General features: G+C 50.1%; 1 protein-coding gene across 8 annotated transcripts in view; it reads left to right on the top strand.

Moving 5' to 3' along the window:
- The window catches only part of GPSM1 (G protein signaling modulator 1), a 69,010-nt gene that overhangs the window by 35,437 nt on the left and 12,377 nt on the right, over positions 1–21,196 (top strand). For 3 of the 8 annotated variants that reach the window (XM_034067435.1, XM_034067434.1, XM_034067433.1), the window contains exons 10-11: positions 7,708–7,778; positions 11,260–11,439. In XM_034067435.1, coding sequence (XP_033923326.1) covers positions 7,708–7,778; positions 11,260–11,439 — 251 coding nt within the window. Of the gene's footprint in view, positions 1–4,498; positions 4,718–7,707; positions 7,779–11,259; positions 11,440–14,690; positions 14,860–16,714; positions 16,864–21,196 lie in introns of those variants that run through there. The other 5 variants (XM_034067436.1, XM_034067438.1, XM_034067437.1 and 2 more) reach the window with 5 other exon arrangements.

Genomic DNA, 21,196 nt, shown 5'->3' with positions numbered 1-21,196 from the left:
GAGGATGAGGGAGAAGTCAGCTCTTGAAGTCTCTGGTGGAGAAGGTACAACATGGCTTTTGACAAAGCCATCCATTGTTGTGGGGAGAGCTGACTATCCAGAAATCACCAGGTCCTTACACAAGCTCCTGCTCTGAGCTGGGAAGCCTGAAGTTCCCTTTGGCTCTGCTGCAGGCTCCTGCAGCCATCCCAGCTCTGCTGTGTGCTGTCTGGTTCCTGAATGCACTGTCCACAGGCAGTTTGCTTTGGTAGCCAAAATAGGAAATGCCTCTGGTTACAATGATCTTCTTTCTAAGAGTACAGTATTACTGTTAGGAACAAATGCCTCTGCTGACTGTATCCTCTTGCAGCACAGAGCAAGAAAGGGACCAAGAAGAAGAAATTTCTTTCTTATCCAGCTAGAATCTTTTTTCTCTCTTAAAGGCTTTTGTATGGATGCCCATGGTCTGCTCTGGCACTTCTCTGAGCAGGGCAAGGCCAGACCCTCAGCATGAGCCACCTTTATCTCTTGCCTGACCTCAGGAGCCATGCCCCTTCCCTTGGCAGCAGGACTGGCTCAGACAACAGAGCATTGCTTAGCAAAGAGAGAGACCTGGCAGCTTGTGGAGACAGAGCTCCTGAATTCCAAGTCCAGTGTGGCCAGCGTGTTCCAGGAGCTGGGAAGTGCCTGGTTGCTGCAAGTGGTAACTGACTGACAACAGCATCCCGAAAGAGGGATCAAGTGCATTGTCCCTCCTCTTAGAGGGTTCTACTCAGTGTTTGATTGCTGCAAAGCTCTTGTGTTGCTCTTTCTCTGCCCTCCCTGACTCAGCCTGTAGGACACAGCTGTGTCGTTGGGCTTGCCTGCCTGCTGGAGATGCTGCCTAATTACTGTGTGTCACTTTCTAGCTTACACTCAGTTTCTTTCTGATCTCTGCTTGTTCAACACAAGCTGCTAACAGAGGATGGGTGGTCATGAGACTGCTCTATACTGGCAGAGAAAACCCTGCTCTCAGAAGCAAGCCAGGTGTTCTGCCAAGCCTTTCACACTGCTCTTGCATTAGCCCTGAAGCCTTGTGCCTCCTCCCAGCCTGCTCCACCCCATTCATCTATCTCCCACAAAAGCCTCCTGTCCCCACAACTGTTAATCCATGAAGCAGACAGTTGCCTGGGGGAGGTTATGGTTGGAAGAAGCCACCTCTAATATGACTTCAAGCTTCCAACCAGCTCCAAGACTTGTATTTGACTATCTGTTAGATGTTGCATAATTGAGTGCTCTGTGTTGTCTAGATCCTGCAAAAACACACCAAAAAGCTTCATTCTTTGTCCTGAATTCCCAGTACTTTATTTGCAATTAAGTCTTAGTCTAACCTTGCTCAGTCAGAGAAAAGCTGATGCCTGTTGCACATGTGGGGGGAAACTGAAATCAAAGAGGTGCCCACCATCATGACTGTAAGACTTCAAGATGCAAGATCACCTTGTCCTCAAAGACTGTAGCTTTCCTGAGCTATGCTGGGTTTGCTCCCTGGTGCCATCTCTATCTCTAAGGAGGACTTTGCTCCAAGTCCTACCTCATCCATGTGAAGGCTCCTCTGGTATGTGGGTCCGGGTGTCTCCTCATTGCCTCTCCCCATCTGAGGAGCCTCTGTGCTGACTGCAGCCAGGCAGATGTGAAGGTGCTCCTGGGTGCCATGTGGATGTGCAGCATTGCTGCTCTTTGCAGTTGCTCAGCTGTCAGACTGGATTCTGGAGGATGTGAAATGGGTGACACGTGCACAAAGCATCTTCTGCCAAGTCAGGCAGATGAGCATCTCTATTCAGAAGTAACTTCTCTTTATTACCGCATATTGGATATACTTTTTTCTTTAAAGGAATAGCTTTACCACGGAGGAAAAATCCTTCAAAACTGTTATCCTGGAGGTTTTTGTAGTGCTTGGATCTATGTGGAAGGTTGGTGTTTGCTCAGCTGCGTGCTGGCTGTCTGTGTGCCAATGGATACGGCACAGCACACACACTGGAGCCCCATCTTCCCAGCAGAAGGGGTTTCATTCCTGTCACTTTGGCTCTGACAATGGAGAGCTGAGGCTTGGAAGGAGCTCACATGGGACCAAAGCATTCCTGGGGAAATCTGATGTGACAGCACACTGAAAACAACCTCCCTGCAGCTTTCCCTGGCCCTTGGCTATGGGTTGACTCCATTATTTTCATGTATGCTGTCCCTTCTGTTGCAATCCATACTTCTGGCTTTTGCCATAACTGAGCAGCCAGAAAAGTCCTTAAATAACTGAGAGGGAGAAATATGTTGTCTTGCCCATCTAGTCCTACCCTCAGACACAGAAGGGGCCAGAGCTGTCAGGATTCCCCTGGTCCTTTCCTATCCAAAGGACTGGGTGGAAGCAGATAGTCTTCCCCATGGATCAGCACACAACAGCTTGGTGCCAGTGTTTTATGATTCAGTCATCATAAATAACTGGTATTACTTGCTTTCTCTGGTTAAAGAAAAGTATTGTTCTACCCCAGTAACAACAGGGAAAACAAATGCCAGCATTTATCATGCAAGTGCTGGCAATAATAGAGGTCAAGTGGATTTATAGTGCCAGAATCCATTATGTCTTTGAAGACTAATTAAAACATTAAATGAGATGCTTGTCCTACCAGAGGCTGCTTTTTTTCCCCTCCTCTTTTTCTTGCTGCTGTGCTTGCTTCCCCCACTTCCTTGCTGTAATAATGGAGCATGAGCTTGGCAGAGCTTTCCTTGATTATATGTCAGTATGATATGATTTGAGGTGGTCTGTGAGCATTTGGAGTGCTGGAGCGTATCTGCTGTCACCTCTGAGCCTGGGAGGGTTTACAAATGTCATGGTTTAAAAGCCAGGCTGAAACCAGGACACCAGCCCAGTCTTCCACCCCAAACAATGCCCCAGATCAAGGTTCTGAACTGTTGGGCTCTGTACCGAGGAGGGAGGCAGTTGTCTGGGCTGGAAGAACTAACCCAAAAGCCAAGTTGGTATCTCTCAGTTAATACAGGTACGGAGAGAACTGACCTTTTCATGTAAGTCTTGGCTGTCTAACCTTTCCCCACTGATTGTGGTTGGAGTCCACTGTCAGGTTTAATTCTGCTTCCTCCTGTACAGCCACCCCAGAGGGATACAGCGTGTTCCCAGCCTGCAAATAGAACTGTCGCTTGATCTGCACGGGGGGGGGTTCGCTTTGTCTCAAGCAGGGATGGAGTAGGCAGCTCTCCAAGCTGCTGGAGATGGGGGAGAGCCTCGGAGGTATCAAAGCACATGTCAGCTTGATGAGAGCTCCTGGCAGGGCTCCCTGAGTCGCTGCTACACATTCTCTGTTCGATCTTGTCAACTGCAATCTCAGGAGCATTGCTTAGATATGGAGACTGTCCGCAGAGAACAAAGCTGCTCACATTGTCTACCCAGCTCTCCTCTATTGCAAATGTACAGGGTGTGATCCCATCATTATCCTGTGATAAAACACTTCCCTGTGTTTCCTGTGGCTACATCACACTTCATAGCAAGGTACTGCTGAAGAACTTTTGCTATGTGAGCATTTCTCCTGTAATTGCACTTTGAAAACCAAAGACTTCCCTTGGTTTTCAAGGTTTTCTCTTTCCTCCAGAACCCATACTGATCCTGCCCTTCCAGGCACTATGGAGCTGGGGACAGATCCTAAGGGAACAGGAGAAGAATGGAAGGAAAATGCTGTGCTTGCTGTGTGTGCTGTCTACTCTCTGGTTTAGCTTCTTCCTCAGACATGCAGGACCTGGTGCAGCTCTGCTTAAAATGACCTTAAAAAGCCCAAGGAAGGTATGGAGCACACACTGCCAAACATCTGGACATGAAAAGAGGCTTGAAATAAAGGTTCCTGCATCCACTTCATCAGAGGTAGCACAAGGATGTGCAGAGGGGCCATTGCTGTCTCTGAGACAAAGTGGATGGGGCTATCCATGTCTGACATGGGTATGTTGGGTTATTGTCCCAGAGGCAGAATAGTGAGTGTTTGTGGGGTGGAGGAAGCAGGGGTGTCTCACCTGCAGGCAGCCCAGCACATACATCACCCTTAGCTCTATAGCAGTGTGCTTCCCCCTCTCTGGAGTCCATTGCTCCCTGTCAGGGAGGGAGGTGCCTGCTTCATCCAGTTTTAAATCCCAGGAATGTGAGAACCATTAAATGCACCTCAGCCCCAACAGTTAACATACCTCCCCCCTTGGTTCTGGGGGTGTTGAGCTGAGCCCCCCCTCAGACTGTTGAAAAAACCTATTTAAAAGGACAACATCCGAGGAGCTGCAGGAAAGGAGGCATGAATGCAGCCAGTCAGGAGCATTGCTCAGCTGATGTTCACAAGAAGGTTTCGACTTGCTCTATTAGAGACCTCAGTAAACCTTAGAGACAGAGAGAGCATTTAGAAATGCCCCTGAGGTTTTCCGTTGCTCCTCAGCAAGCTTGGTAAACATGCCAATAAATACTGGAAAGGGAGGAAAAAACCTTCCAGAGGAACAGAGCCGGGTTTCAGCTGCTCCATCTGTTGCATCCACGGCTGCTGCTCTGGATCTGCACTGGGGCAAGAGGGGCAGAGTTGAACTTTTGCTGAGGATTGGGCAGTGCTGCAGGTATCTCTGGGACAAGTAACTCGGAGGAGGCTGGAAGTTCTGACTGGAGCCTTCTGAGGGAATGTCCTGGTTGGAGGCAGAAAGTTAACGGGATCCCTTCTGTCGTGGGGTGCTTGTGAGTATGGAAATCTCTCTGCTCTCAGAACATGAGTGCGTGGAGTAAAGGGGAGAAGCTCTAGGCATGCACTGGGAATTGCTGCCTGAGTGGATCTGGTTTACTGTAGCCCTGATAGTCACCTCTTAATCCTTCTAACTGCTTGTTTGAATGGTGCTGCATGCTCCACCAGCGGGACGGCTTGCTGTGAGCAGGATGGCAGAGCCGGGGGCTCTGTGGGGCCATCGCTCAGCCCCAGTGCCACTTGTGTCATCTCTGCCCATAGCTGAGTTGGTGGCTCTGTGATTTCATGAGTTGGGTGGCTCTGAAGTTGGGTTTGTAACTCCTGACTTCTTCCCCTCTCAGCTCAAGTGAATGTGGAATCCACACGGAAACAGAGGAGCACCAGCACCAAAACAAGGAAGAAGACAGATTGCTCTGTGTGCCCTAATTGCCGGGGCAGTCTCAGCTGACTGCGTTATTAGATTAACAGAGGGGCAGGCAGGTTCTCTCAGATCAGAGATTGATGCTTTCTGGCCAGCAGTTTAATGCTATTGCAAACGTACAAAAGCACCTGAGGATGGAGGTGTGTAATTAATGACCTTTAGCCCGGTGGCAATGATGGCTGTTTATCTAATCAGACACATTTGGCTCCTTTCTTGCTTTCCTGGAAGTGGCTGTTAAAAGCTGCTGTGACGCACATTCACTTCCAGGTGCTGGTTTCACCTCTTGGGCATTGCTTTGAAACCCAAGTGTAGCAGCAATGGAGTGGTTGTAGGTGGCTTTTATTCCCAACCCACCTCACTGCTTCACACAGAAGCCTCTAGGTTATTGTGTGGGAAGCCAAGAACAGCTATAGCCATGTCCAAAATGCGCTGATGCCCACAGGGAGTGCAGGGGAATGATGGAAGCTGGGTGTAGGGCTTGCGTCTCCCACTGAGCTGGTACAGGGCCTCTGTTTAAGAGCTCTGGGTCCTCTCAGCTGAAAACACACATCACTGATGTCTTTGGGGAGGGTAATCTTGGGTGGCATTGAGGGTATGGAGGGGAGATCTGCATGGGGTGAAGCAGTGTCTCTGGCAGGGCAGTGGGTTGTGTCTGGCCACTGAAAGGAGTGCAGCTCTCCCCATCTGATGGTGGGAGGGGGCTTGGGCTTGATCGTTTCAGCTGTCTTCATGGCTGAGTGCACATCCAGGCTGTGGTGATGGATGCGTTCATCAAATAACCCAGACCTTTCGTTGATGTCTAACAGCATGAGCCTTTTCCAGCCTGCTCCAAGGAGCTTCTTAAGACAGGTTCATAAACCTAAGATACCTTATGCAGGATCTTAGTAAAAATAAGTGAAGACGAAATAAGAATGGTAAAATGAAGAGATCTGCGTGCTTTGTGGAGGGCAGCAAAGTCCTTTCTTCCTGCCTGCTCCAAAGGGATGCAGCCCCATGTCTGAACCCTCGCCAATGTCAGCAGCAATAGCTGACCTTCCGGAATGAGATCCTGTTGTTACTGAGCTGCTGCCAAGTGAGCAACTGGCTTTGCCTTGTGGAAAGGGGGAGAGTTTGGAAGAAATGATGGCTGCTTGTTGTTGGGTTTTCCTTGCTCTCTGTGTATTCACATCCATGCCTGTTCTGGGCCTGGTGTCAGTCCCTTCTGAACCCAAAGCCTGGTAATTGTTTTGCTGATCTGAGTCTTTATGGCTGCAAAAATAAATCACTTTAGGGGGAGTGAGGGGCAGTGAAATGAACTTTAGGTCATTTATAGCTAAGATGTGATATATGTGCATGACCTTTAGCGAAGTCCCAGCTGATCTGAGCTTGTCTCGTGTCTCATGAAGCTGAGCAAAGCTGAACTTTCCAAAGCAGTGATGTCTGCTACCTTGTGGCTTTTCCATCTAATCCCCATGTTCTGCATACAGACTTGGTTTCTGAACACGGTGCTTTCTCTCTCATCGTTTGTCCAGTGAGCACTCGGTGGCACCATGGTCAGAACAGGGTCTGTGGATGCTGCTGTAGCATAAGCAGTGGTGCTGGGAACAGGCCAGTCTTTAGGTCTGGTGAGTTTGCTGTTGCAGGAGCCACACAAAGCTCTGTGGTTTCCGTTCTCAGGGTGATGGGGTTCCATTTGCATGCATTCATTCACCCTCCCCCAGGCTTTTCCTGAAGCTTGGAAGTTGTCACAGGCCCCTGAGGTGACAGCTTTGGTTGCTGCCGTTGGGCATTGTGTGGTGCTCGGTTAAATGGAACCTTCCAGAAAGATCAGGGAAGGAGGGCAGGGGAGTGGAGGGGCAGAAGTGGTAAAGGCATCCTAGGAGCATTTTGTAACCCTGGCTGTTAGGGAGCAAGGCAGCAGCAGTTGCAGGTTGGGGGGAGACAGGGATGTAAAGGAGAGCTTAGCAAGCAGGGATCCGAGCTGAGCTGTGTTTCACCCACTCTGTTATTGCTGGAATGGAATCTCAAACAGCTATCATGAGTACTCCAAATCTGGATTTCTCTGTCAGGTACAGGGCAAGGTTTTGCTCCCCTTAAGGCTGAGCCTATGATAGGAAGTATTTGCCCCTTCACTTCCTTTTCTAGCCCTTGTGACTACAGAAAAGCTCAAAGCTGCATCCCAGATACATTCTTTAAGTTAGAAACATGAAGCAACAAATGCACCGAAGTATTAAACTATGGCTTTGTTCTCATTTTGCCATGCCAATCTCATGACTTTTGTGGTTTGGAGGGGGGTTTGTAACGCCTGAATTCCAGAGGCCCCATTTGAGACCAGTGTGGCCGCGTTACTGGTCTGACAGCACAAGCTTCCCACCTCCCTCGCTGCTGCTGCCTGTGCTATGATAAACCCAAAGCCATAGAGAAGCCCCCCACATGTGAGTCTCAAGGACCGCACAGCTGCAGCATCCCATCCCTTTGCCTTTGTAGTTAACAGGAGCGGAGCATTCTGCATTGAATTTTGTCTGTGTGACGTTAGTGCTGCCAGCGAGTGACACGCTCCTGATGCGAGAGTGCCTTGTTTTGCAGGAGCCAGGCCAAAGAGACTCCAAAGGAACAGCATGGACAGCTTAGACCTCCTGAAGTTCCCTTCTGAAAAGGTAAGCAAAGATGTCTGGCCTCAAAGATGAAGCATCACTAGGAGTCTGTAATGGCTTGTTGACTGGCTTCATTTGCAGGGAAGTATGCAATTAGCAGATATCATTGGAGTCAATGGGATTAACCAAAGAGGGTTTCTAGAGAGCTTGGAGGAGAGGAACAGCTGGTCTGACTGAAAAGGCACTTAAGTGAAAGCTGAAAAAGCCACTTCTGTGCTTTTTTGCAAACCCATCCCTTCACTGGGAGGATAATTGTTAGCGTTTTAGCCCCTTTAGTGGCTGGTGGCACATCTCAGTGCCTTAGTACCCCAGCAGAGCGCTGCACTGAGCACAGGCAGGGAAGGAGGGGGCAGAAGCAGGAGCTGGTGTGTTGCAGGAAGCAAAGGGGTTTGCTCCAAGTGGCTCTGAGGATGCCCCTGCTCCACTTCAGTGCTGGCAATGGCAGACCTGCCAGCTCAGCATTTACTCATTGTCCCCAGGGCAAAGGCTGTTTCCACAGTGGATGCTTTGAGCCTTTCCACCCACTGGGATTGATTGAACTTCTCAGGAGATCCTGCAGAGGATCCCTGCGTGTGCTCATTGCCAGGGGCTTGCTCATGCTCTTTCCTAGAGAAGGTGGCCATGCAGGCAGTCATGCTCTGCCTTTGGGAATGGCTTTGGCACAAACAATGTTCCTTCATCCAGTGCTTTCCAGGTACAGCTCTCCCGAGTGTCCAGGGAGAGGTTCCCTCTTACAGGAGTGTCACAGAGAGAAAAAACTTGCTCAAGTTGCAGGAAGGTGCAGTCAACGGGAAACAGCCTCAAGCCTGCAGACCCATTTGAGTGCCTAAACCTCCCAGTAAGCACTGGAAGGGCCAGACAAAAGCTCCTCCCTGAGTTAACTCTTTTTGGGAGCTAAATGCTAAATATGTTTATATATTTTTATTAATTCTACCAACTGCCCATTGGCCATTTGGGGTCTGACCTGCTTTAACCCATTGACTGCAGCTCCAGGCTGCTGAAAGCAGCAGGGACAGTGATACTTGGTGCCAGGGAGACGTTTGACTGTGTACCCTCATTGCAGCAGCACGACCCAAGGACTGGCAGGGAGAGTTCTGCTGATGTGTGATTTGATGTCAATACTGTTAATGCTGTTGGTTTCCCACTCTTTGCTGTAAAAGCTGAAGCTGGTTCAGTAGTTCAGGCAGGGTTATGGGATTTCAGGGGTTTCACAGGGAGGATGGAGTAAATGGGGCTGTGGGTGCTCTGGAGTCAGACATGAGTAGTCCTCTTCCCCCTACAGTGGTCCTGTGGGGTGCATGTAGGTTCACCTCTCCTTGCAAAAGTGCTTTGGATGCAATTCCACTTCCTCTGTCCCACTGCAGCTCCCAGGAAGGGTGATTACAATCATGGGAGAGGGCTGTTGGCTTCAAGCTTGTGATGAGGAATCAGTCAGTGGAGTGAATTGTGATCAATCCAGCACCCTCATTATCGCCTCACCCTTTGCCCATTGTCTGTGCCAGAGACAGCCTTCAAAGCCTTCAGGGAATCCCATAACCACTCAGGCCAGGAATCCTTGTCTGATGCCCCCGGACAGAGCAGTGTCTGGGCAGTGTATCTCCAGAAGCACCCATGTCTGTTCTGAGTGTCACAGCAGACAGCAGAACCGCTGCTTCCCTGACCATCCTCCTGCAACCCGTGCCTTATTCCTTGTTTTGAGCTCCTCTGGTTTTAGCTTGCAGCCATTGCTTCTTGTTTATTCCTCTCTCTACGAGACTAAACATCTCTTCATCACATGCTGGCTCTTACCCTGAAGGTTCTCACTTGCTGTAATTGAGTCATCTATTCTTTTTGTCAAGAACTAAGTGGTCTGAGGCTCTAACTAAGGCAGTAAGGGCATTGTAAGGCAGTTTCTTTCCAGTTCTGAAATCCACTTCTGCAGTTGCTTTTCAAAATGCTGATGCCAGCCTGGCTGTAGTTGGTCCATCAATAGCATTCAGGGGAATGAATCTCTCCTTACTCCTTCTTGATATTCCTGTTTGTATGGCAAGGACTGGAAAAGCCATTTTGGCTACAGCATCTCAGTGTGCTGGTGATGTGCTGTGACTTCAGACCCTGTTCAGTATTCTTGGCTCTTCGGTCTGTGTGCCCTTAAATCCCAACCCCATGGGCCTTTAGGTCATCTCCTTGGCTTCTTTCTCCAGTCTGTAGCTGCTGCAGTGAGGACACCCTGGGGCATCCCCTCAGTGCTTTATGTATGATAACGGGGTGGTTTGTAGCCTGGAAGCACTGAAGCCCAGAGCATCAAGCTGGTTTAGGCACTTAGTTCCCACCAGTTAGATGTAAAGTGGCTCGTGCCTTTAGTGTCTTTGGAGCTAAATGCTGAATACACCTGGTGCTTCTGTAGCAGGGCCTCATCTGTGTGACAGCAGTAATGATGCTGTTATGGTAATACAGGCAGGGCCATTAAACTTGAGTCTTTTGACAGAGAAGGGATAAAGTTGTGCAAGCCTTATGGGAAGGGGGTGAGAATGGGAGAGCCAGGCACAGGGCAGGGCCTCAAAAAGCTACGTGAGGGGCTGCAGTGAGAAGAGACAAACACTTCAAGAAACGTGTAGCCTCTGCCCTCTCACTTTTCTCATGCATTATACAGGGGTGATCATCCTGTGTTTCATGTCTATGGGGCACTGAGCACGAGCATTTCAGGGAGCAAAGGAGGACAGCAGTGAGAGAACAGGGGATGGTTTGTTAACTGTCTGCTGCTATTAGTCATGTTAGCCTGCAGCCCCCACGTGCTTCTGGTAGTATGAGACAAGAACAGAATAGGACTCCAACCATTCATGTTAATCTGCCTTTTAGGAAGCTGTTGGGTAAGGGCCCTACTTGCTGAAAACAGTGGGAGACACTGAGGCAGACAATGCTCTGTCTGTGCTGGGAGCCAACTCCTAGAGGTGGGAAATGCTGTGGAGCATCCAGGAAAGCTGTGTTCCCTGGGGCACGGTTGGGTTATCCATGGTTTGGTGTAGGCTGCTGCATGGCTGGGTGCTGGGAAGTGAAGATACAGCAAGTGGAGGGACTTGTGCCAGTGGGCAAGATGGGCTTGCCACTGCTTAGAAGAGGTTTTTGAGTGTGATTGCCAGAAATCACTAGCAGCAGTGACTGCTTCTGGACCGTTCATCCATCATTCCCCACGCCCATAAATAAACCAGCCACGCTTCTACCTGCATACCTGGGGTTTTAAGAGGATGCTACTTCTCCCTGTGGAGAAGCTGACTACTGTGTGTTGCTTGGGTGATGCTTCCTCTCCACTCATTAAAACCATGTGCTGTAGACATAGACAAAATGTCCTCACTCAGCCCAGCTCATGAGGAGTGGCAGCTCACACCACTTGAACTCCACGTTAACTTCTTGCTTCTGTCTCCTGTTCTGTGGATCCTTACCAACAGATCTCCACGTAAACCAGAGCCAGGCAGTTTGTGCAATGACTGTTTCTTGCTTTCCCAAGGACCAGAATGGGGACAGCCATCATGTGGGAGACCTGAAGATCTCAGGGAAGGAGTTCTTGTCGTTGCCTGCGAGGTCAAAGAAATACCGGGAGCACCACTCCAGCTCGGAGAGGAAGCCCCAGGGGTCAAGTACATCACCACTGGATGCCAGCGAAGTCCGAGTCCAGGTCTCTCAGTCGGTAGGAAGATGTTGCTTTTCCTTCAGTACTGATCTGGGAGTTTCTTATAGTGTGTTTGTTCTTAACCTTATTTCTAACCTGCTCTGGGGTTAGTGCTGTGGCTGGGAAACAGAGCCTGCATCTAGCTCTGCTGGTGACTGCTGGGCAGCTATAGACAAATTCTGCATTGCTGAGCCTCCGTCATGAGCTAGTTTGTGAGAGCTGGATATTTAATGGTGGTGGTATTTGTAACCTTCCCCTGAGGCACGGGAATCTAGACCTGAGCTTTCCGGATGTGATGGCTCCAATTCCAAAAGAACACAGTAGTTGGGATCCCTTGCTTTGTGAAGCCTGACTTGATGAGCAACCAAAAATGCTGCTTGCCATTGCCAAATCTGGGACCTTAGGAACTGCTCTCTCTCACGTCCTGATCACATTGATGGTCTCCAGAGTGGCAATGGGCAGAGTGGGCTCTTTGAATTCATCGATCATTAGGGAGAGATGATGGAAATCATTGTCTAGGAGCTGCTCTTTGGAAGCAAGTTAGGTGGAGCGTGCTTCCTGAAGAGCAGGAGTTGGTCCCAGTGTCAGTGTTTTGTGGGTTACTGGCATGCAGCAAATCCTGTGCTGGTGTTGAAGAACTTGACTCAGTCTGTGCTTGGCTCTCTGAAGGTGGTGGGGAACCATGTCCTGGAAAGCTCTCCATAGGCCTTTTTGATGTCTTTAGCTCTTTGTTAGGCTGCTATCTTCTGGTTGTGTTGATGTTTATGTTGTGACACACAAATACAGTGTGCTGGGGAGGGTTCCTGCAGCTGTGTTGGTTTTGTTCTCAGTCCTGCAGACGGGGATCACACCCACAAAGGATGGCATGTGTCTGGCTCATGGGAGGGGATTTTGAGACATCAGAAGGTGGTGATGTCAAGTGAGAAGACCCAAGTCCTCAGCTTGGCGTTGCCAGGAGATACGGAGCATAACAACAAAGATTTAATGAGTGCATGCATGCTTGAGGGTGCTTGGGCTCCTGCTTTATCCTGAGACTATAACAGTATCACAGTGCTGCGATCGCGCATAGATTCCGGATGGAATAAATCCAAGCCAGGAAAGAGAGGCCTATTTTTTCCTGGCATTTAAGAAAAGCAAAAGAAACTATCTTCATGCTGCATAAGAAAGGGTCTGAGCTGCAGAGCTTGGGATGAAGCCTGTCTGTAGAGTAGGGATGCTCCAAGCACTCAGTCCTTTGTTCCTGGTCTGTGGGTCCCAGAGAGAACATATCCTGCTGTACCTGTGTGCATGTGTGTATCTACCTATCCCTTTCTGACCACAGGCATTCCTGGTTTTCAGCTCTCTGGCCACTGGAGACAGGATCTTTACACCAGCCGGGTTTTTGTTCGACTTCTCTGAGTTCATTCTTCATTCCCAACAGTGCTTATGGAAATGGTCTAATAGGAAAAGCATTTCCTGCTGCTCACCGGTGCAAACATGATCATTGAGAAGGAAAACAAAGCTCATCTGAGCCAGAAAGGAGACAGCAGCATGGGGGCATCCAAGGCAATAGAGAGGCAGGAAAAAACCCCACTTCTGCCAAAAATAGCCTTGTATTTTTAACTCAGACGTTCAGCCAGGAGCCAAACAAAAGCCACACTCTGTCAAGAGCAAGGCAAAAAGCATTCCTCAGGGTGTAGCTGTGAGCACATAGGCTGTGTCTAAGAAAAAGCCCTATGGGACTGCCAACCACCAGTGACCTTGTGAGAGTACACATGGGGTTTGGTGAATGTCCATGAAAGAGCAAGTGAAGGCAGGGACACACAGACCCAGTGGCAGGAGGTGCCTCGGGGGGTTGTGCTGCTCCTGACTGATGGGACTGTGTGAGCAGGGGAGGGATGTGCTGCTCCTCCCCTCCTTCACAGGATGCGTGACACCCAACAGTGGGTGCAGATGGGAGACTCAGGCCCTACCTGGCTCCTGGTGGTTCTCCCCATGCGCCCAGGCTCTGTGTGTGTGTTAGCTCCCCACTTGCTCTGGATTTGTGAGCTGAGCCCTAGGAGTCCATTTTCAGTTCAGTTCCCAGGCACTCCTGGTGTACATAGGATTGGAACAGAGTGGAGTGAATTCAGCAGGACACAGAGCAGCAGCGTGTGGAGAAAAGTGACATCTTCCTCCTTGTAGAGACTGAACGACTCGGTTTATGCCCCAGAAGAATAGATCAGTGCACACTGCAGTGGCTGGAGAGAAGGGTAACTGCCTGTCTCATAAAGAATGCCCCTTATTTGGTATCTAACAAACCATTATCCATATCCCATAAAAATGACAGTGACAAGTGGTTTACTGGGTTTTCTTCAGGCCAGTAGCTTCACAGAGTTACAGAGCTTATGTATAGGGCTTGTGCTCTTTGTAGGTGAATGCTCAGGTGAATTCTGGTGCCAGCCTGAGCTTGTAGCATAGGCCAGAACAGTTAAAGTCAATGTTGTCTTGCCAAAAGCAAAGCAACCCATTGCCTTGAGTTCTGCTTTTGTCCCTGTCTTTTGGGGCTAGCTGGGCTGTGCCAGTCTGTTGTAGGGGATGTAGGTGAGCTTTTCTAAACGCTGTAATTCCCATCCATGGGAAACTCTTTAATCAAATGCAGCAAACCCCAAGCAGAATGGAGAGAAGCTTTTGATGGTCAGGCTGTTGAGACCAGGATCCCCCCAGATCCCTCATTCTGTGAACACTCAAAGCAAAAATCCCCTTTAACCCATCAGTAAACAGTGAGTCCTTAATTAGAGGTGAGGTCTAGTGATTGATCAAGGATGCTTCTATGGGATGCCATAATAGCTGCTGTCCCACCAGGTGTGACCTCAGGCTGCACACAGGGTGCTGTGTGCTCCTCTCCCACGGTCTTTTATGCAGGGGGAAACTGAGGCCGAGTGCAGGGATGCCGGGGACATAACCTCATGCCAGGACTCCCAGGCCCGTGTTGTAATCCCTGGATGAGTCCTGCTGCCAACACAGCCACCGACCTCCTTGCAGAGGGCCCTTGTGCAGCAGCAGGTCCCTGCACAGGGAGTCCTGTGGGTGCGGTACCTGAGTCAGAGCTCCTGGGTTCGCTGCCCATCTCTGCCTCTTCCCTGTCTGTGTGGTGGGATGATGCTGCCTCCCTGCCTACCCTGGGGAGGTTACAGAGGCGTGATGATGGCTGTAAAGCTGTTTGAGCTTCGGATGGCAGGAGCTGTGGTGGTGTTATTAGCAGTGGTGGTGGTGATGATGCTAATTACTGAGCTGCTGGGAAACTCCCCATGGGAGGAGGTGGGAGAGGGAAAAGGAGGCGAAGTGAGCTCGGGGATGGAGAGGAGCCTGACCCTGCTGGCAGCTCTGTTTGACCCTGGGAGAGGGGCTCAAGCTGTTGGTAGAGCCGTCGGGATGCTGGGATGGATGGGAGAAGCCATGGCCCAGCTGCTGCGTAAGGTAGGAAGTGTGCCAGGGCCTGGGGCAGGTCCCTCTGTGCTGGTGTGGAACCCAGTGGAGAGGAGGGGCAGAGCAATGGGCTCCCTTACCTCTCCCATAGCCCTTAAGTGGGGGAATTTCCCAGCCCTGGCTGGTGGTCACTGGGAAGAGAGGGACCGGCACAGTTTGGGTCTGAGAGATGGGAAAGGGCAGGGTCCTCCTCACCTTTGAGGTCAGGTCTGGAGCTCCCATGGAATACTCAGGGCTCTGAGTACCTGCTTCTCCACAGGCAGCCAGAGGTGGGTTTGGGCTGGGAGAAGCTGGTGTGGGTGTGAAGTGTTTGGCCACATTTTCTCTCTGCTGCAGCCGAGCCCTAAGCAAAAGTAGCTGCATGAGAGCTCAGTCCTTGTGCCTGTAGTTGTGGGTGGCCAGATCCGAGCGCTCCCTGGGACTCGTGTACTGCACACCTTGAGTTTCCTCTCTTTTAAAAGGAACATCAAAGCAGAAGGTTTTGTACCACGTGAAGCTTGCAAACATCAAAGGCTTGCTCATAAATGTAACCTCTCTGCTCTGCTGGGGAGAAGGTCACAATGCTCCAGCTCTCAGCTGACTTGGTAATTGTGCTTTAGAGGGTTACTGGAAGGATGGGATGGTCTGAACACTTCAGACAGGTTGTGTCCCCCTGCCCACCCCCTCATAAGGAGCAACCATGGTGGAAAAAAGACAGGGTCCATGGAGGAAATGGGCTCTTTATTCCTGTGTGGTGAGGGGCTAGGGACCTGCCCCAGTTCTGGCCCTGAGTTTAAGCTCAGCACTGAGCTAAAGTCTACGGCCAGTGGGACAGTGCATGTGCCAGAGTTCAAGGACTAAAGCAGTTTATTGCATCAAGATCCAAAAGCTGGAGCAAAACCATGGAAAGAGGTAAGGATCAAACCCAATCCTCTCCCCTCCTTGGAGATCTGTGCTCTAGAAATGGTCCTGTTCATGTGGACGCTCCTCTCCCCAGTGCATCAGCTCGAGGGAGTGCTTCCTCACTCTTCAAACCTGTCCTCAGCAAAGACCATTTATAGTCAAGAGCAAGAGGAGCAGTTTGATTGCAGTGATGACTTGCAGAGATGGGTTGCTGATGTATTTAGACACTGAACAATTTGCAAACACTCTGCATCGCCAAACATTCCCTAGGACAAATGTTTTTATAAGGCCTTTTTTATTATTACAGTGAGAAACAGCTATAAAAGAAGGGAAAATTGTGTAAATCACATTTCCCCACCCCAAAGGCAGGTTGCCAGAGCAATTCCAATGGGTTTCTCCCTCATGATGTACAAGGAGATTGTCAGCTCATGGTTGACCCTCTGCCTGGCTCCGTCCTGGTGTCACTGGGCAGGGAGCAGAGCTGGAGGGCAGAGCGGGCAGGGAGGTCCTGCCTGTCCCTGTTACATCACATGTTATCCAGGCAGTGCCCCCATCCATCCCCTGTGGGATGCTGTGGTCCATCCACTGTGGACTGCACAACTGGCCAGATGGGTGCTGGGGTGCAAGGATAAAACAGCACCAGGGGCTTCCTCCCAGATGCTTGTACTCTGTCCCCAGACCATCCTTCCCCTGCCTGTCTTGTATTGGTTGAGAGAAGATGAAACCAGTACTCCCTTGTGGTCCCACAGGAGCTTGAGCATTTTGGGGGTTGCAGCCTTTGCTGCTGTGTGTGGGCTCTGTGTGCATCTTCCCTCTCCTTTAAGATGAAGCAGCTTCTTTGTCTCATTGATGTGTAAACTACTGCAATGCAAGGGCAGTTCGATGCACACCCTCCTGTATCCCACAGCCTCCATGGTTTGGTTTGATGCATGGGTGTAATTATACCATTATTGTTGGCCAGACTTTCTGTGTAAACATGTTCTAAGAGCAGAGGAGAGAGGAAGAGAGAAGCTGGAGTGAGGCAGAGGGAAGGCAGCTGCTGCTAAATTTAAGCCTGTTCCTATGACACCTGGAGGCTGCTGTGCTGGTGTCAGTCCCGTTGGAGCTGAGCAGGTAAACACTGAGCTGTGGCTTGCTCTTGAATGCTTTATCTTGCTGTTAGGTTGTGGAACCTTCTGTAGTGCTTTGGGCCTGGGAGAGAGGCTGCACTGAGATATTTCCTAGCTCGGAGGCAGGATGAGCTGGAAAACTTTCTGAATGGCTTGAGTCTGACAGGTACCAGGAGGCTATTCCAGGGGTTTCAGGCTGTTCATGGAAGCAGTCAGTGATCTGGTTGCCTCCCCAGAACCATCCTAATTTATCTGACCTTTCTTTCTGCATGTCTGTATGAGTCTCTTGGTTAAGCTCTAGAGCCCTTCTTTTCCTTAACTCCTCTGACTCAGGTGGGTTGGTTGCACGGATGCTGCATGAGCCAGCAGAGGTTTTAATGCTCTCCCCAATCTAGATGTGCAACAGCAGAGCCAGAGCTGAGACCCCGGTGAACCTTGCAGTGCAGAGCCCTGACGCACTCTGCTCCTTGCTGGGACTTTGGTGCTGGCATGGGAGGCAGGGAAATGAGCTCTGCAAAGTAAGTGCACAGAGGTGGGGGGGAGGCAACTGCGCTGCCTCTGCTGCATTCATCACCTCAGAGGTAAATTATCAGTTTCTTCCTTAAATATGAACAGCTGCCAGGTAATGAATTCCCCCTCTCTGTTTTATAATGGCACTAAAATTGGGATTTGCCTTGGTTTTCTCTGTAATTATCCAATGAGAGCATGTGAGTGAGAGGGAGGCATGGCAGCACTGGGGCTGCTGCAGGCGAGCATCGTGCCTGAACCCAATGGGCAGCTCCGGTGTGCGGAGCTGGGGCCACACAAGCGGTTACATGAGGCTTATGGTACCATGATCCTTCATGAGGTTACCTTTTCCTATGCAGAGGGGTGGACTGGGAGGCACACGAGGAGGGAGCAGCATCCCCAGCAGGGAGAGGTGAGGCAGGAGCTGTCCTGGTCCTCCAGAGCACTGGGGCCAGATGCTGAGCTTGTCTCTCTCTGGGCATCCCCTCCTCACTGTGGGTGGCAGCTGCATTTGGACAGCTCTGTGACTTGAGGTTTGGTTTTGTGAGACCAGCTGCCTTCAAAGGGCTGTACTCTGCTGCTGAGAACAGCCCCTGTTGTGCCAGTCCATGGCTTTGCCTGGCTTATCTGGGTGACTGGAGGAGAAGTCCGTAAAATCAGCCCTGCAGGGTCCAGAATGGGAGTCCAGAGACTCTGCCTTACATGCCTTGGGTGAGATGCAGTTTACTGCCTAGATTGATTTAAGAAGCAGCCGTCATCTCTTCTACCCACAGCTTTTGTCCTGGGGGTGTCTCTGCTCAGAGCAATGGGCTTTTCAGCCCTAAGGAGACTCAGTTGATGCTGGCTCTGTTTTGGGAAGGTGACCGCTCTGCTACAGAGCCCCTGAAGGTGCTGTGAATGGCTTTGACATTTCATAGCTCTGGTCTTAGAGCTGCCATTGCAGTGTTCTGTTCATTCTGCTCTGAATTGCTGCTTCTGTGCCTCTGTGTTAGCCCTAGGCCTTGTCCTCAATGAGGTGCTTCAGTTCTTAAGGACCCAGAGATGAAGCTGAATTCATCTTCCTGTCTCTGCAATATTCTTGTTACTCGGACACCCTCATTCTGCTTTTCCCTCATTCTGCTTTTCCCTCACCCCACCTTTCCCTTGTTTTTCCTTTCTCCCAGACTGAGGTCAGGTTGTGAATCAAAGCTGTGGAGAGGAGATAGGAGGCAGGATTAAACACAAGCCTGTGCTTGTGCATCAACCACACAGAAAAGAGAACATACTGGTTGCCTTGTGTCAGGATGGCTGTCCAAGCTCTTGGCTTTGCACCACTTACACCAAGGACCCCTAAGGTCTGGATGCTTCTCAGATCCCTTGGGCTGGGATCAGGGGCATGTATGAAAGCAGGTCTGACACCCCATATTGTGTCTATATCTGGCTAAGTGTGGAGGCCAGTTTTCAAGCTCAAAAACTGTAAGAAATAGCCTCTTACCAGAGGAAGCTCCTCTAGGAAAGTGGTGAAAGCCAAACTGGCTTTCCAGGGTACCCCAGCATTGACTGGGGGTTACAACAGCAGGTCTGCAGACCGGCTGGTCCCGTGGTCCAGACTGGAGCTGACTAACCAAGCTGCTGCAGTACAGTCGTTTTCCCTTGACTCACTGTAACTGAGTTTTCAGTTATTGGTACTTTGAAGCCGTAATTGAGGTCTGCTTTCCTCCTTGCACAGCCTTTTCTCCCGGCAAATTGTCAGCCATCAAGTGGTATGAGACAGTAAAGGAGATGTTACAATCACCATTTCCTAGAAACTGCTGCTTTAAAGAGAACAATACTAAAAAGAAGGATGAATTGAAGCCAGACCCAGAGCAATAAAACTCCAAGTGTTTGACTTCTCTCAAAATCTGGAACTCTTCATTCACTTCTGTGATCTCTGCTGTGCCTGGGGCACTTTGTACATCCCCAGTTCCGGCTTCTCACATTCAATAACTCACATACCAGAAGACCTTAAAAGAAATCCATAGTCCTGGTTCTATCTGGGTGTTAATCAGCTTAAATCACTGCTTAAATCATGGGGACTATGATGACACCACATGACACAGGGGCCTTGACTGGGGTTTGCTCCTCTTTTCTTGCATGGCTGTCTCTTGCTCAGACAAATGTGAGTGCAAGCAGCAGCATGGCTGTGCCCTTACCAGCACCAGGGGCTGAGCTCTCAGCTGTAGCTGATGGGACCAGTATGGATCAGAAGCACCTGATGGATGCAGCCTGTCTCTGCATGGAATGAGGCTGGGAAGTGAACATGGTCTGGCTGTGCTGGAGCTGTACTGTGCACTTACCTATTACTTGGTGGGTCTATGTAGATGATCTGTTCTATACCAGTAACTTCTGTTTCTCTTTATATGAACTATATTTGAAAACAGGGAAATGCACCTGGAAAATGGGGGGGGTTCATTCAAGGACAGACCTGAAGCGGTGCAGGAGCCTATACAGTCAGACCAGTTTTGCCTGTAGCTTATCTTTGATAGTGGCTGTTTCCAGCTGCTGGACAGGGCACTGGTTGTAGGGGTAGGGAGAAGGATGTGAATTCTTAAAGGGGCCTGAAATGAGGAAGCTTCAAGTGCTGTATCCTGGAGTTCTCATGCTAAAACCTTTGCCCCTGTATGAGTGTGAATGCAGACTGGGGGATGTCTGCATTGGAGGTGCAGGCAGGGCACAACCCGTGTTCATGTGGCCATCATGAGCTCACACCTCACCTTCAGCCTGCCTCCACGTTCCCCATTAGCACTGCTATTTTTGAGCCTCCCAAGGCAATTAGCACCAATTAATCTAAAAAAGCCTAAATAATGGTTTTTTCAGAGCCCCTGGCTCCTTTCTGTTCCCTGGGTGGCCCCAAAAGGCTGCAGCCTGAAACGGGCAGAGCTGAGCCCAGCTCAGTGCTTCTTGTGCTGGGGAGATGTGCAGTTAAAGAATGCCCCCGAATGATCTCATGGATGCAACTTTTCCATCCTGGATTGTGGTGTCTGTGCCACTTGCAGTCCCTGCAGCGCTTACTGTGCCAGAGGAGGGGAGGAACCAGCTCCCTTCCAAAGAGTGAGACGCTGAATGTGCTTGGGTGCAGGAGGTGCAGTTCCCATAGGATTGCAAGGAAGTCCCTGGAGGATTTTTTGCTTGTATCTAAAGCCATTCACATCCTAATATTCTCTGGGCCCTGTCACATGGAGCAAATCATCCTCCTCATCTTTGCCTTCCCCAAGCAGGGTGTAGTTTCACTCTGTCCTTTGCAATAGCATGAACCAGGAGCTGCTTTTTGCTGATAGGAGAAACTGTTCCTGCCTTTGCATGTGATTTCTGTCTCACCTGTTCCAGCTCTTCAGAGAAGGGCTGTGTGTGACCATGGCTGAAACGGGAAACCCACGGGTACCGGCCCCAGGATCCTCCCTGCCCCTGGCAGGGCCAGGATTTCATGTTCTGTGGGGTGTCTTGCATAACAAAGCCTTGATCTTGAGCATTACTTCAGGCATTACTGGAGTATGAGTAAATAATAATTAAGATTTGGGCGTTTGCTGCAGCGAAAGGGTGTTTATGTGGAGGTTAGGGTGTTATGGGTGCTGATGGGTGTGTGTGGATCCCATGAACTTCAGCCCATCGCTACCACCCCTGGTAAAGGTGCTGCATCTGCTCAGCTGCTTTATAAAACAGCGCTGTGCTAACAGCAAGTAGGTGTCTAAAGAAAAGTATGTTTGAAGAGAGCAGCACAATTCTGGCAATCCAGAGACAAGGAGGCTTTCTTGCAGAGCATCCTCTAAGCACATTGTCAGTGGGCTCCAATCTCAGCTGCACAGAGCAGAGTA

The sequence above is a fragment of the Melopsittacus undulatus genome, chromosome 11 (genome assembly GCF_012275295.1).
Source record: "Melopsittacus undulatus isolate bMelUnd1 chromosome 11, bMelUnd1.mat.Z, whole genome shotgun sequence".
Classification (NCBI taxonomy): domain Eukaryota; kingdom Metazoa; phylum Chordata; class Aves; order Psittaciformes; family Psittaculidae; genus Melopsittacus; species Melopsittacus undulatus.
Note: the sequence above shows the minus strand (reverse complement) of the source record. Positions and strands in the feature narration are given on the sequence as shown.